This window comes from Sus scrofa, chromosome 15 (assembly GCF_054392235.1).
Source record: "Sus scrofa isolate SSC_HxYL_T2T_F1_AM1 chromosome 15, Sscrofa_HxYL_maternal_Yorkshire_Landrace_v2.0, whole genome shotgun sequence".
Classification (NCBI taxonomy): Eukaryota; Metazoa; Chordata; class Mammalia; order Artiodactyla; family Suidae; genus Sus; species Sus scrofa.
In genome coordinates, this window is record NC_139397.1 from 46,166,709 (window position 1) to 46,180,743 (window position 14,035).

General features: G+C 44.4%; 1 protein-coding gene across 2 annotated transcripts in view; it reads left to right on the forward strand.

Annotated features, from left to right (window-relative positions):
- Positions 1-14,035, forward strand: part of CYFIP1 (cytoplasmic FMR1 interacting protein 1) — a 99,676-nt gene that overhangs the window by 73,520 nt on the left and 12,121 nt on the right. For both annotated transcript variants that reach the window (XM_084999708.1, XM_084999707.1), the window contains exons 23-25: positions 4,424-4,511; positions 12,457-12,600; positions 12,852-12,942. In XM_084999708.1, the coding sequence (XP_084855834.1) occupies positions 4,424-4,511; positions 12,457-12,600; positions 12,852-12,942 (323 nt within the window). The remainder of the gene's footprint in view (positions 1-4,423; positions 4,512-12,456; positions 12,601-12,851; positions 12,943-14,035) is intronic.

Below are 14,035 nucleotides of genomic sequence, written 5' to 3' on the forward strand. Positions count from 1 at the left end.
CCTGTCTGCAAAAGGCATTTTATTTTATTATTAAGATTTTTATTTTTTCTATTATAGTTGATTTAAAGTGTTCTGTCAATTTCTGCCGCACAACAAGGTTGACCCAGTCATACATATATATGTATACATTCTTTTTCTCACATAACCCTCCATCATGTTCCATCACAAGTGACTAGATAGATAGTTCCCTGTGCTATACAGCAGGATTGCGAAAGACATCTTACAATAGCATGTTGTGTATCTACTTTGCATATGGAAACCTGGGAAGACAGACCAAATTGTGGCACCCAGTATTTTAATTCCTCGCCTGAGGGTTTTCCAAAAGCTGCTTGCGGAAAACCAAAACTCCATTTGTTGCTTGGTGTATCTACTTATTCTCCTGCTTATTTCTTATTAATGATTTATGCCTAGTGACTCTCAGAGGTCACTTAGGTAGCCTGTGACTTAAATTTAACCTGTGCAGCTACTAATTGTAGCAGTGCAATAGCCGCGGAAGTAAGCCAGCAGTTGGGATCAGAGTCAGGCCTCTTTGGCTGGAAAACCACTGCACCCATCACTAGCCATCTCTTTTTGCGAGGTAGGGGAGTGCGGCATGCCGCGGCTTGATGTGGGATCCCAGCTCCCAGACCAGGGACTGAATGAACCCTGGTCAAGGAGGTGAAAGCACCCAGTCCTAACTATGAGGTACCAGGGAACTCCCCGTCACTGGCCATCTTCACGCCCATCCCTTGGTTAGGGTGGTGACGGCCAAGTTTCTCCACTGCCATGTTGCCGTTTTTCTGTTTGAAATTTATAAGTAATTTGCAGGGAGGTAATTTGAGACTTTAAATAAACCATTTCTTGTTAAAACTTGTTTTTTTTGTTTGTTTGTTTGTTTTTGTCTTTTGTCTTTTTGTTGTGTTGTTGTTGTTGTTGTTGTTGCTGTTTCTTGGGCCGCTCCCGCGGCATATGGAGGTTCCCAGGCTAGGGGTTGAATCGGAGCTGTAGCCACCGGCCTACGCCAGAGCCACAGCAACGAGGGATCCGAGCCGCGTCTGCAACCTACACCACAGCTCACGGCAACGCCGGATCATTAACCCACTGAGCAAGGGCAGGGACCGAACCCGAAACCTCATGGTTCCTAGTCGGATTCGTTAACCACTGCGCCACGACGGGAACTCCTAAAACTTGTTTTAACGTCTGTCGATTCTTACCTGAATCAGTTATCACCATGGAGTTTGAACTGTGGTGATTTTTGAACTTTTCTATTCCATCTATAGTTATTAATAAGTTATTGGCGTTGAGCTGTATGTGTTAGCATTTATTTATTTGTTTATATTAGGAAGGACTCAGTGGTTCTAATGAACGGTTATAATCTGTTATAGTCATGACTTGATTTCGAGGCTCAAATAGGTCTGTTTTGGCTGGTGGGAGTCCCTCCCTCTCTATTCTTAATGTGTACGTGGCTCTTCCCATGACTCAAGTTCTGTCCTATTTTCTGCACCACAGGAAGTTCCAGATTCATCTTGGAATTCTCCTGCTTGATCCCTGTAATCTGTGATTCTAGGAGGATTCCTTTTAATGGAGAATATTTTAAAATTAAGCCAAGTTCAGGAGTTCCCATTGTGGCTCAGTGGTTAACTAATCCGACTAGGAACCATGAGGTTGTGGGTTCGATCCCTGGCCTTGCTCAGTGGGTTGAGGATCCGGCGTTGCCATGAGCTGTGGTGTAGGTCACAGATGCGGCACCGATCCTGCGTTGCTGTGGCCTGGTGTAGGCCGGTGGCTACAGCTCCGATTCGACCCCGAGCCTGGGAACCTCCATATGCTGCAGGAGCAACCCTAGAAAAGGCAAAACGACAAAAAAAAAAAAAAAAAAAAAAAAATTTAAGCCAAGTTCAGGGGTTAGGAGGTATGCTCCCTGCTACTGGTATGTCTTTGTTTCTGACCCCTTTCAGTGGTCAGCGTTAGCAAGGACTTGCACGAGTGCTGGGTCAGGTTCCTGAGGCTGCTCTAGCAAGTGAGCACACTCTGGGGGGCTTAAAACAACAGAAGTGTATTGTCATGGTTTTGGAGGCAGGATCCCTAAACCAAGGGGTCAGCGGGCTGTGCTCCCTCTGAGGCTCCAGCTAGGGTCTTTGCCTGACTCTTCCCATCTCTGGTGTGGCCAGCACTCCTCAGCCTGCAGCCTCATTGCTCCATGCCCTGTCTCCCTGTCTCTTTCGGCATGAGGCATTTTCCTCGTGCATCTCTCCTCACTTCCTTTGAGAGAATGAGTCATTTTATGTTGGATTAAGGACCCACTTTGCTTCAGTATGAGTTTAACTAATTATGCCTGCAACAGTCCTCATTCTGAATAAGAGCACATCTGAGGTACTGGTTATTAAGACTAAAAGTTTTCTTTTGCAGGGACACAAACCCATAATGTTTACATGTGTGTCTACCTCTGTCCAGCTCTCTATACAATGAAACCATGAACTCACACTGCTGTCTTCAATTCCATTTCAGCAGCGCAGCTTCATTCCATTTCTGTAACTTCCCTCTATACTGAGAATTCTTGTTTCATCCTTCTTCATATATTTATCCATTTGCTCAGTTCTCAAACATGAAGAAAGTAGTTTCAGAATTACTTGTCCTTCCCACTGTGAAACACAAACTTACTGTAATTCAGTATTTTTTGTTTCCATTTTTTTTTTTTGTCTTTAGATTGAGAAATACATACAGTCAAAATGTGGTGTTTAGAAGTTATTTGGGATAATTGTGTAACAGGGTTTGGATTTACTCTCTTGCCTTAAACAAGGGGAAAACGGGAGAAGATTGATGAACCAACTGTTTTCTTTGGATGTTTCCTGGAGGGAAATGAAATTAAGGGTGTGAGCTGTGACTTCTCTGCTTCCTGCCTGCAGACGCTTTGGAGGTCTTGCTGGGTGGACACCGGAGAGCTGAGGCACTGGGGTTTACAGGGCAGAGTGGGAGAGGAGAGAGCTACTCAGGGAAACAGCTCCTGAAACCAACTAAGGGACCCTTTATTAGTCTTTGCTTGAATCTTAGACTGTGCGCTGGGTGGAGCTCCACAAGGCTGTGAGAACAGCTGCCAGGGAGCTGTAGGCAAAGTCATCCCCAGAGTTCCCCAGCACTAGGAGTCACTGAAGGCCTTGCCTGCAAGAATAGGGGAAGCTCACTGAACACCCAGGCATTCGATAGAACTGCCAGCAGGGCCTGTCTTAGTACCAGCCTTAGGGTAGTGCCTGCTTTACAACCTAGCAGATCATGAAAGGATCCAGCTGACTTGCAAGCAATTTAACCACCTGCCCACAAAAATTCGACACTCTTTAAAGGATAACGACAAAAGTCCAGCCATTCAGCAATAGTGTTTCTATGTAAATGTGCCCCGCACCACAGGCCACCGTCCTCCCCTTAGGTGCAAACATTGGTTTCATGAGCTGGTGGTGTTTTGACAGTCACACTCTTTTTTATTTATTACAGTGTAATATGTGTTAATCAAGTTCTTAGTATTTAATAATTAGTAAATCCATGAATTTTTTAAATTGTGCTTCTTAGGAAACATTTTATATGCCTCAATGAATCCTTCTGATTTGAAAATGTTAGCGGATTTTTTTTTTTTTTTTTGTCTTTTTAGGGCTGCGTATGGAAGTTCCCAGGCTAGGGGTCCAATTGGAGTTGTGACTGCTGGCTTACACCCCAGCCGTATAGCAATGCAGGATCCAAGCTGCGTCTGCAACCTACACTATAGCTCACGGCAACACTGGATCCTTAACCCACTGAATGAGGCCAGGGATAGAACCTGCATCCTCATGGATACTAGTCAAGTTCGTTTCTGCTGAGCCACTATGGGAACTCCGTTGTTAGCTGATTTTTGACATTTCTGCTTTAAGCTCCGAGTATTTGATTTTCAGTGGCTCCTAATCCGTTATGAAGCCACGGTCTCCTGGTTCTGCAAGTATGACTGTAGACTCACCTTCTCTTAGTGCATAACCAGTGCTCTGAGTGACCACATCGCTGCCTGCATCTGCCTTCCCACCCCGACCCTGTCATCATTGCTGTGTCCAGAGGCCCAGCAAGGCCTGAGTGCCTGGTCATCACCTCTTGTTAAAGGACAGAATTAGGCTTGAAATGGTTCTGATGCCAAGTTTGGAGACTGTGTTTATGTGCTTCAAGGTTGCTGTTCCCCCCTGCAGGTGTCCTCACTCAGTTCCTGAACTTTGGATTCATTTAACATATTTCAAAGAGTATTTAATAGTTCATTCCTAATATGGGTTTTTATGTCCTAGAATTTTCCTGTATGATAATTATAACTGTTAATTGGGAGGAAGATTTAATTGATGAGTAATGGAAAAGTTCTGAATTTTAAAGAACTACCATTAAATTTTTGGTTTACTTTCTTTCTTTCTTTTTTTTTTTTTTTTAAACCTTTCTTGTTTAGATTTGTTCGGACAGTATTACCATTTTCTCAAGAATTTCAAAGGGATAAACAGCCAAATGCACAACCCCAGTATTTGCATGGATCAAAGGTAGGTTCTTTTGTATCTGTATGATGATTATGATTATGATTTTTTTTTGTCTTTTTGCCATTTCTTGGGCCACTCCAGCTGTATATGGAGGTTCCCAGGCTAGGGGTCAAATCGGAGCTGTAGTCACCGGCCTACGCCAGAGCCACAGCAACTCTTGATCCGAGCCATGTCTGTGACCCACACCACAGCAACGGCGGATCCTTAATCCACTGAGCAAGGGCAGGGATCGAATCCTCAACCTCATGGTTCCTAGTTGGATTTGTTAACTACTGAGCCGCAACGGGAACTCGTGTATTATGATTTTTAAGTTCACAGTGAGACGTAGTTGGTGTAGTTCGAATCAGTGTAGTTGCAGTAATTTAAATGTATCATGCCATGTGCAAAATGTTGGCAGACTTAAAGGTTTGAAAACATCAAGCCAAGAAAATGTGTGGAAGAGGCTTGGGAGCACACCTGTGATAGAGGATCAGGGTGGCTAATCAACTGTGACATCTTGAAGAGAGGTGCTGAGGTGGGAGGGAGCATGGGGAAAACAGCTTTCATCCGAAAACCACAGGTAAAGTGGGCCCATGATGCAAACCACAGGACACCCACCATCCTGTGAAATACGGCAAGTGTCCCAGCTGATGGTGGCTGGATGTGCGGCAGCAAGGGTATCACTAAGTGTTTTGTTAGTATTTAAAGTGCTTTTATAATTTAATAAGAAAAAGGCAAGCGCTCTGTAGTAAAATGGAGCCAGATACAATGAGCAGACCCTTCCCAAAAAAGTGAAGTAAAAAAATAAAAATAGATGGCAGAAAAACAAATGACAGCAGTAAGAATTATTTGGCCTGTCAGATTGGAAAAGTTTGGAGGAATGAAGTTGCCTTAAGTGTGGCTGCAGGAGTGCCCGTGGGACCGAATGGTTCCATGCAGCCTCTGCCAGTGTTCATCAGTATATAAAATGTTCTCACTTGTAGGAAGCCTGACTCCTAAGGAAATAAATCAGACAGGTACAAAGTAAGGCCTGTTATGGGGTTGATAATACAGTACATCATCATAAAAACCGTAGCGGTAAACTGACTGACCACCAAGAGCACTGGAACAAGTTATTGTCCAGTGGAATGCAGTGCTGTCATTGAAAATAAACACTAGATCTTACTAACAAGATCTTGGGGGCTGAGAAAAAGAAAACAATCCAACTCCAAACAAAGTTCCTGATTACAAAAAGATAAACCCAGAGGAAAGCATATTGAAACATTAAACAGTGGCTGTCTCTGGTGGGACTGGTTTGAGACATGTTTTCCTTTTCTGAATTCTGTTGATGATGCATTTGTTCAAACTATCCTCGTTAGCTTTTTTTTTTTTTTTTTTTTTTTTTTTGCTATTTCTTTGGGCCGCTCCCGCGGCATATGGAGGTTCCCAGGCTAGGGGTCGAATCGGAGCTGTAGCCACCAGCCTACGCCACAGCCACAGCAATGCGGGATCCGAGCCGCGTCTGCAACCTACACCACAGCTCACGGCAACACCGGATCGTCAACCCACTGAGCAAGGGCAGGGACCGAACCCGCAACCTCATGGTTCCTAGTCGGATTCGTTAACCACTGCGCCACGACGGGAACTCCCCTCGTTAGCTTTTTAAGCTGTTGCCTCTGTGGTTTCCACACGGCCAGCCTTATCTTTTGGCTCTTGATAATACCACCTCTCTGAGCGAACAGCCTCTTGAGTACATCACTGATGTTCTCTTTCCTGTAAAGTAAGTAAGATTGCCCCTACTTTTCAGTTGAAGACACACAGTGTCAAGAATGTTGGAGAACTCAGTGTGCATGATGAGATCTGGAGCCTCTGGGTTCTAGAGGAGGCCCCAGTCTCTGCTTCAGGCATGACAAGCAGTGTTTCTTGAATTGAGCTGCGAGGCTCCCCTCCTCTGAGTCTAAATGTTTCACAGTGCAGCATTTGTAGTTTTTCTCTCTCCAGAGGTGGTGCCTCTTCCCCTCCCTCTTGAGTAGTTACATTGCTCTGATTGTGTTGTCCCTGGGATGTGCTATGTAGAGGGTGAGTGAGGTCTCCAGGAAGCCGGACACTTGTTGAGGGGCCTGGCACCAGGTGTCATTGATCCCCAGGCCCCCAGCAAGTCAGGGTGTCTTTGGGAGTGAGTTTCCTCACTTGTAACATAAGGTTCTGTGATTTCACTTGTGCTTTGCATGCTTTTCAAGTGCTAGAACTTGTTACCAAGCAAAAACCTCACTTAGAATCCCAGCATTTAAAGCAGAGTTGGTAGCGGGGAGTGGGATGGACTGGGAGTCTGGGGTTAGTAGATGCAAACTATTGCATTTAGAGTGGATGGGCAATGAGATCCTGCTGTTTAGCACAGGGAACTATGTCCAGTCACTTGTGATGGAACATTGATGGAGGATAATGTGAGAAAAAGAATATGTGTATATATATATGTATATAACTCGGTCACTTTGCTGTACAGTAGAAATTGACAGAAGAACAGTGTAAATCAACTATGATAGAAAAAACAAAATGGAAAAAATACAAATCAAAAAAAAAAAAAAAAACCAAAAAAACCCAGAGTTGTTGCTTTGAGGATGGATGGGGGAGAGGGTTATATGTGAACCCACGACCAAGACATGGTCCTTGCAAGTCTGATAGGGTCCTGGGGGTGGATGCGGGACAGGCATTTGGTAGTGTTTCCACCTTGGTCAGTCTTGCACTTGATTGTCGGTTTAGACTCAGATTTTCTGTTGTGAGGGTCCCAGGTCTACCTGCATATTTGGTCAGTCTCCAGGAGGACTCAGAGCTGCTGTTTATTACAGCCAAAGAACGCAAAGGTGTAAGAGGGAAAGATGCATCAGGTGGTGATGGAAGCAGGTGCAGGCTTCCAGTGGTCCCTCCTGGGGGTCACATGGGACATACAGAGTGGTCCTGCCCTAGGAAGAAAAGCCCAGAGGAACACCCACATCCAAAGCCTTGACAGGGCAATAGACACACTCTAGTTACTGAAACCCCAGAACCCACAGAAGGAAAGGAGGATCTTGCCTTAAATCGCTCTTTGTACAAAATACCTAGACAAGCTTGTATGGCATGGTTAAGTGTCCCAAGTATAGAAAGCTGTTTCAATAGACAGCATTATAAGAGGTGAGTTCCCAGGAATTGCAGTCTGGCCTCCTTAGGATATTTGGAGCTGAGCAACCAGATCTGCTGTGCCAGTTCTTTGGAATCCTTGTCGTCCTAATGTGGTTCTGTGCACATAGAGGTAATATTCAGGACATTTATAAGAGGGGAAGGAGGAAGGATATAGGGACCTAAAAGGAGGAAAAGGTCGTTTACTTCACTCAAAGCCATAACATGTTGATAACAGTAGGTTGTGGTCGCTTATGTAATGTGTAATATAAGACCTGGAGCACAACTAAAAGACCTGTGCAAAGAGATACTCTCAGAAATGACACAGGTAAATCACAAGTTCTAAAAAATGTTTAAGTGACCTACAGGAAGACAGGAAGAATGACATGGAGCCTATTTAAGAACCTACTTAGGAGTTCCTGTTGTTAAGAACCCGACTATACATGAGGATGTGGGTTGGATCCCTGGCCTTGCTCAGTGGGTTAAAGGATCTGACACTGCCGCAAACTGCGGAGTAGGTTGTGGATGTAGCTCGGATCTGGCGTTGCTGTGGATGTGGTGTAGACTGGTGGCTCTGGCTTGGATTTGACCCCTAGTCTGGGAACTTCCACTACGCTGTGGGTTTGGCCCTAAGAAGACGCACGTGTGAGCACACACACACACACTCAAATAGTAATTACATGATGTGTAAATATATTAAGTATAAGTGGTCTGAAGACAGTTAAAAGTGATTGTGTAAGAAGCTCATTTCAAATTAATGATATAGGTAGGTTAAAAGTAAAAGGCTGGTATAAGATGTACCACACAAACATTAATCAGAGGAAGGCAGGAGTTACTGTATGAATATAGGATAAAGTAGATTTCAGAGCAAAGCAGATTTCAGGGACAAAGAGGGACAGTACATGTTGATAAAAAGGTCAAGACACCAAGAAAATACAGCAATCCTAAATGTTTATGCACCAAACAGCAGAGTTTCAAATAGTTGAAGCAAAAACTGACAGAAGTGAAAGGAGAACTGAACAACTCCACAGTAGTAGTTCGGGAAGTCAACATCCCTCTCATTTAGTAACCTAAAGAGTAAGTACACAGAAAATCAGCAGCCAAGAAGAACTAAACATCATCAACCAACAGGATATCATTGCCATATATAGAACACTTCAACCAACAACAGCAGAACACACATTCTTTTCAAGTGCCCATGGAGCATTCTCCAAGGTAGACCATATTCTGGGTCATCAGACAACCTCAATAAAATTAAAAGACTGGGAACAGAAGGTTATCTGATCACAGTGAACTCAGGTTCTAGTTTGACTAACAAAAAGATGACAAGAACATCTCCAAACACATAGAAATTAACATTTCTAAGTGATCCTTAGGGCAAGAGGAAGTCTTAAGGTAAATTAAAAAAGAGGAAAAAAAAAAAAACCTAACAAAAAAACCTTGAGCTGGATGAAATGCAAATGCATCAGAATTTGCAAGGTGCAGCCAAAGAAGTGCCAAGAGGGAAACACTGAATGCTTCCATTAGGAATCTCCCTGCAAAGTGTGTGCCTGTTTCCTCAGACAAGCTTGGAGGTCCTATCTATCAGAAATCAGGGCTGCTGTCCTCAGCTCCTATGCCCCCTACTTCCCCATCAGAGTCTGTCCTTGGGTGTCTTCCCTAGAAGACTGGGAGCAGGAAGATAGGGAGCAGTGAGGTGCTATGATGTATTCTTTTTTTTTTTTTTTAATTTTATTTTTTTACTTTTTTTTATTACTCAAATGAATTGATCACATCTGTAGTTGTATAATGATCATAACAATCTGATTTCACAGGATTTCCATCCCACAGCCCAAGCACATCCCCCCAACCCCCCAAACTGTCTCCTCCGGAGAGCATAAGTTTTTCAATGTCTATGAGTCAGCATCTGTTCTGCAAAGAAGTTCCATCTGTCCTTTTTTCAGATTACACATGTCAATGAAAGCATTTGATGTTGGTGTCTCATTGTATGGCTGACTTCACTTAGCATGATAGTTTCTAGGTCCATCCATGTTGCTAAGAATGCTGGTATTTCGTTCTTTTTGATGGCTGAGTAATATTCCATTGTGTATATGTACCACCTCTTCTTGATCCACTCCTCTGTCGATGGACATTTAGGTTGTTTCCATGTCTTGGCTATTGTAAATAGTGCTGCAATGAACATTGGAGTACATGTGTCTTTGCAAGTCATGGTTTTCTCTGGATAGATGCCCAGGAGTGGGATTTCTGGATCAAATGGGAATTCTCTTTTTAGCTTTCTGAGGAATCTCCATACTGCTTTCCACAGTGGTCGCACCAACTTACAGTCCCACCAACAGTGTACTAGGGTTCCTTTCTCTCCGCACCCTCTCCAGCACTTCTTGTTTGTAGACTTTTTGATGATGGCCATTCTGGCTGGTGTAAGGTGGTACCTCAGAGTGGTTTTGATTTGCATTTCTCTACTAATGAGTGATGTTGAACATCTTTTCATGTGTGTTTTGGCCATCTGTATGTCTTCTTTGGAGAATTGTCTGTTTAGATCTTCTGCCCATTTTTGAATGGGGTTGTTTGTTTTTTTGGTATGAAGCTGAAGAAGGTGTTTATAAATTTTGGAGATGAATCCCTTGTCAGTTGATTCCCTTACAAAAATTTTCTCCCATTCTGTGGGTTGTCTTTTCGTTTTGTTAAGGGTTTCCTTTGCTGTGCAGAAACTTTGAAGTTTGATTAGGTCCCATTTGTTTATTTTTGTTTTTATTGCCAATACTCTAAGAGGTGGATCTGAGAAGATGTTGCTGTCGTTGATGTCAGAGAGTGTTTGGCCTATGTTTTCCTCTAAGAGTTTTGTAGTATCTGGTCTTATATCTAGGTCTTTAATCTAGGTCTTTATGGAGTTTCTTTTTGTGTATGGTGTTAGGGAGTGTTCTACTTTCATGCTTTTCCATGTGGCTGTCCAGCTTTCCCAGCACCACTTATTGAACAAACTGTCCTTTCTCCATTGTATATCCTTGCCTCCTTTGTCATAGATGAGTTGGCTGTGGGTTGCGTGGGTTTAATTCTGGGCTTTCCTGTGCCACCGATCTATATTTCTGTTTTTGTGCCAGTACCATACGGTTTTGATGATTGTTGCATTGTAGTATAGTCTGAAGTCCGGGAGCCTGATTCCTCCAGCTCTGTTTTTCTTTTTCAGGATGCCTTTGGCTATTCTGGGTCTTTTGTGCTTCCAAACAAACATAAATATTTTGTTTGAGTTGTGTGAAAGATGTCCTTGGTAATTTGATAGGGGTTGCATTGAATCTGTAGATTGTCTTAGGTAATATAGTCATTTTGATAATATTGACTCTTCTAATCCAAGAGTATGGTATGTCTTTCCATCTATTTGTGTCGTCTTTGCTTTCTATCATCAGTGTCTTATAGTTTTCAGAGTACAGGTCTTTTGTCTCTTTAGGTAGGTTTACTCCTAGGTATTTTATTCTTTTGGGTGCAGTGGTAAACGGGATTGCTTCCCTAATTTCTCTTGCTGCTCTTTCAGTGTTAGTGTATAGAAATGCTGTTGATTTCTGTGTATTAATTTTCTATCCTGTCACTTTGCCATATTCATGGATGAGCTCTAACAGTTTTCTGGTAGAGTCTTTAGGATTCTCTAGGTATAGTATCATGTCATCTGCAGATAGTGATAGTTTTATTTCTTCCTTTCCAATTTGGATTCCTTTCATTTCTTTTTCTTCTCTGATGGCCGTGGCTAGGACTTACCTAGTTCGCTGTGTTGAAGAGTGGTGGCGAGAGCAGACGTCCTTGTCTTGTTCCTGATCTCAGCAGGAATTCTTTCAGCTTTTCACCATTGAGAATGATGTTTGCTGTGGGTTTGTTCTATGTGGCCTTTATCATGTTGAGGTAGGTTCCTGTTATGCCCACTTTCTGAAGGGATTTCAAAAAATTGCAGAGGAAGGGATTCTCCCAAACTCATTCTATGAGGCCACCATCACCCTGATACCACAACCAGACAAAGATACCACAACAAAAGAAAACTACGGGCCAATTTCACTGATGAACATCAATGCAAAATTCTCGGCAAAATACTAGCAAACCACATCCAACAATACATTAAAAGGATTGTACTTAATGATCAAGTGGGATTTATCCCAGGAATGCAAGGGTTCTTCAATATCTGCAAATCCATCAGTGTGATACACCACATTAACAAACTGAAGAATAAAAACCATATGATCCTCTCAGTAGACACAGAAAAAGCCTTTGACAAAATCCAACACCCACTTCTGATAAAAACCCTATGATGTATTCTTTTCTCATTCTAGGACCTCAAAATAGCTTCTCTGGGACTGGCAGTTTAATAAATATTGGAAAACCAAATGGATTTTTTTTTTTCTTTCTTGTTAGCAAGCTGGTTTTCATGTCTTTTTTTTTTTTTTTTTGGTCTTGCCTTTTTAGGGCCACACCCATGGGATACAGAGGTTCCCAGGCTAGGGGTCAAATTGGAGTTGTAGCTGCCAGCCTACACCACAGCCAAAGCAATGTGGGATCTGAGCCGCGTCTACGACCTACACCATAGCTCACAACAACACCAGATCCTTAACCCACTGAGTGATCGAACCTGCATCCTCATGGATACTAGTTGGGTTCATTAATCACTGAGCCACAACGGGAACTCCTGGTTTTCATGTATTTAGGTTGAAAACATAGACACCAATAAAGGGCAGGCTAACGGGTTCTCTGGATCCTTCCACCTGCGGGTGCTGTGTGCAAATGCACTTATGTTATCGATCTTCATTTTCATCTGTGTGGTGGGGCAGCTTCATCAAGAGCTGACATTCTCTGTCCCCAGGCTTTAAACCTGGCCTATTCGAGCATCTATGGCAGCTACCGGAACTTCGTGGGCCCCCCCCACTTCCAGGTCATCTGCCGGCTGCTTGGCTACCAGGGCATCGCAGTGGTCATGGAAGAGCTGCTGAAGGTGGTTAAGAGCCTGGTATGTTCACCTCGGGTGCACCTCCTTCCCAGGGGAAGGATTCTGCACCCAGTCCCTATGTGGGGAGGGACTTTCCCTTCCATCAGGGTTGCTTTCCTTTTGTGGGTGGGGTTTCCTTTCCAGCCACAGTGATTCTCAGTACCGGGTCATTGCCGTGCATTTTACTAACAGGCACCTTTTCAAAAGTCCACATTACACCCATGGCCTGCGCGGCAGCGGGGCTGGTGGCTGACACAGCCTGTCTCCTACAGCTGCAAGGCACCATCCTGCAGTACGTGAAGACGCTGATGGAGGTGATGCCCAAGGTCTGCCGGCTGCCGCGGCACGAGTACGGCTCCCCTGGTGAGCATGGTGCCTTCCTGGGGTGCATGGGGAGGGACAGTGTCAGCCCCAGGTCTCAGGATGGGAAATCAAGTCAGAAATTACTGATAAGCATCAGATCTGCTTTCTCCTGGTGAGAGGAGATGGAGAGCCCAACCCCATTGTTTCCAGCAGGACAAATAAAGGAGCCTTTTATCCGGAAGCAGGTGTGCAGGAGGGTGTGTGGCACTTGCCATTTTAAGTGGGAAAGCTGGGTTGGGGGGTGACAGGGCTGTGACCCCTGTGCGCCTGGGCTCTCCGGCAACATCAGGATCTTGATGATCACTGAGCAGGGAGGGGCAGGCAGCTCCACTGGCAGGTACAGCTGCTGCAGGGCTTGTGCGGCCCAGGCCTCGGGGGCAGCCCAGATGGTGCATCCTGTCTGTCTGTCTCGCAGCCTCCCCCTAATGAGAGTCTCTCTTGTTGCCTGGCTGACTGTAGGGCCCTCAGGAAGATGCGCCCTTCTGGGTGCCAGACCTGCATGTCCTGACAAGAGCAGGTTTGGGGTTCTCCACTTAAACAGCATTGTCTGTCATAAAATTGGACTCTCGGAACCTTTTTCTCTTAACAAAACTACCTCTTGTTTCGCATCCATTAATACTTTCTTGAAAGCGGGACAACTATCCTGTCTAGTGAGTTTGGCCCACACGTGGGTCGCTGACAAGAGGTGGTTCTGATAGGCAGCTGGCCAGTGTGGCTGCGCCCCCAGATGTTGCAGGTTCCGGCCCCAGCTGTTGTTGGTCTTTGAGGAGACAGGCACCCCTGTGGGCCACTGGGAAGGGAAATAACTATTGGTATGCCCTGGCTTAGGGGAACCTCAGAGCATAGATGAGTAATATTGGGGTAATGGAACTGATGCTTGGGTCCTGACTACAGGTGAACATTTTATTTTTTTATTTTTTGTCTTTTTAGGGCCACACCCATGGCATATGGAGGTTCGCAGGCTAGGGATCGAATTGGAGCTTTAGCTGCCGGCCTACACAACAGCCACAGCAATGTGGGATCCGAGCCATGTCTGTGACCTACACCACAGTTCACTGCAACCCCGGATCCTTAACCCACTGAGCGAGGCCAG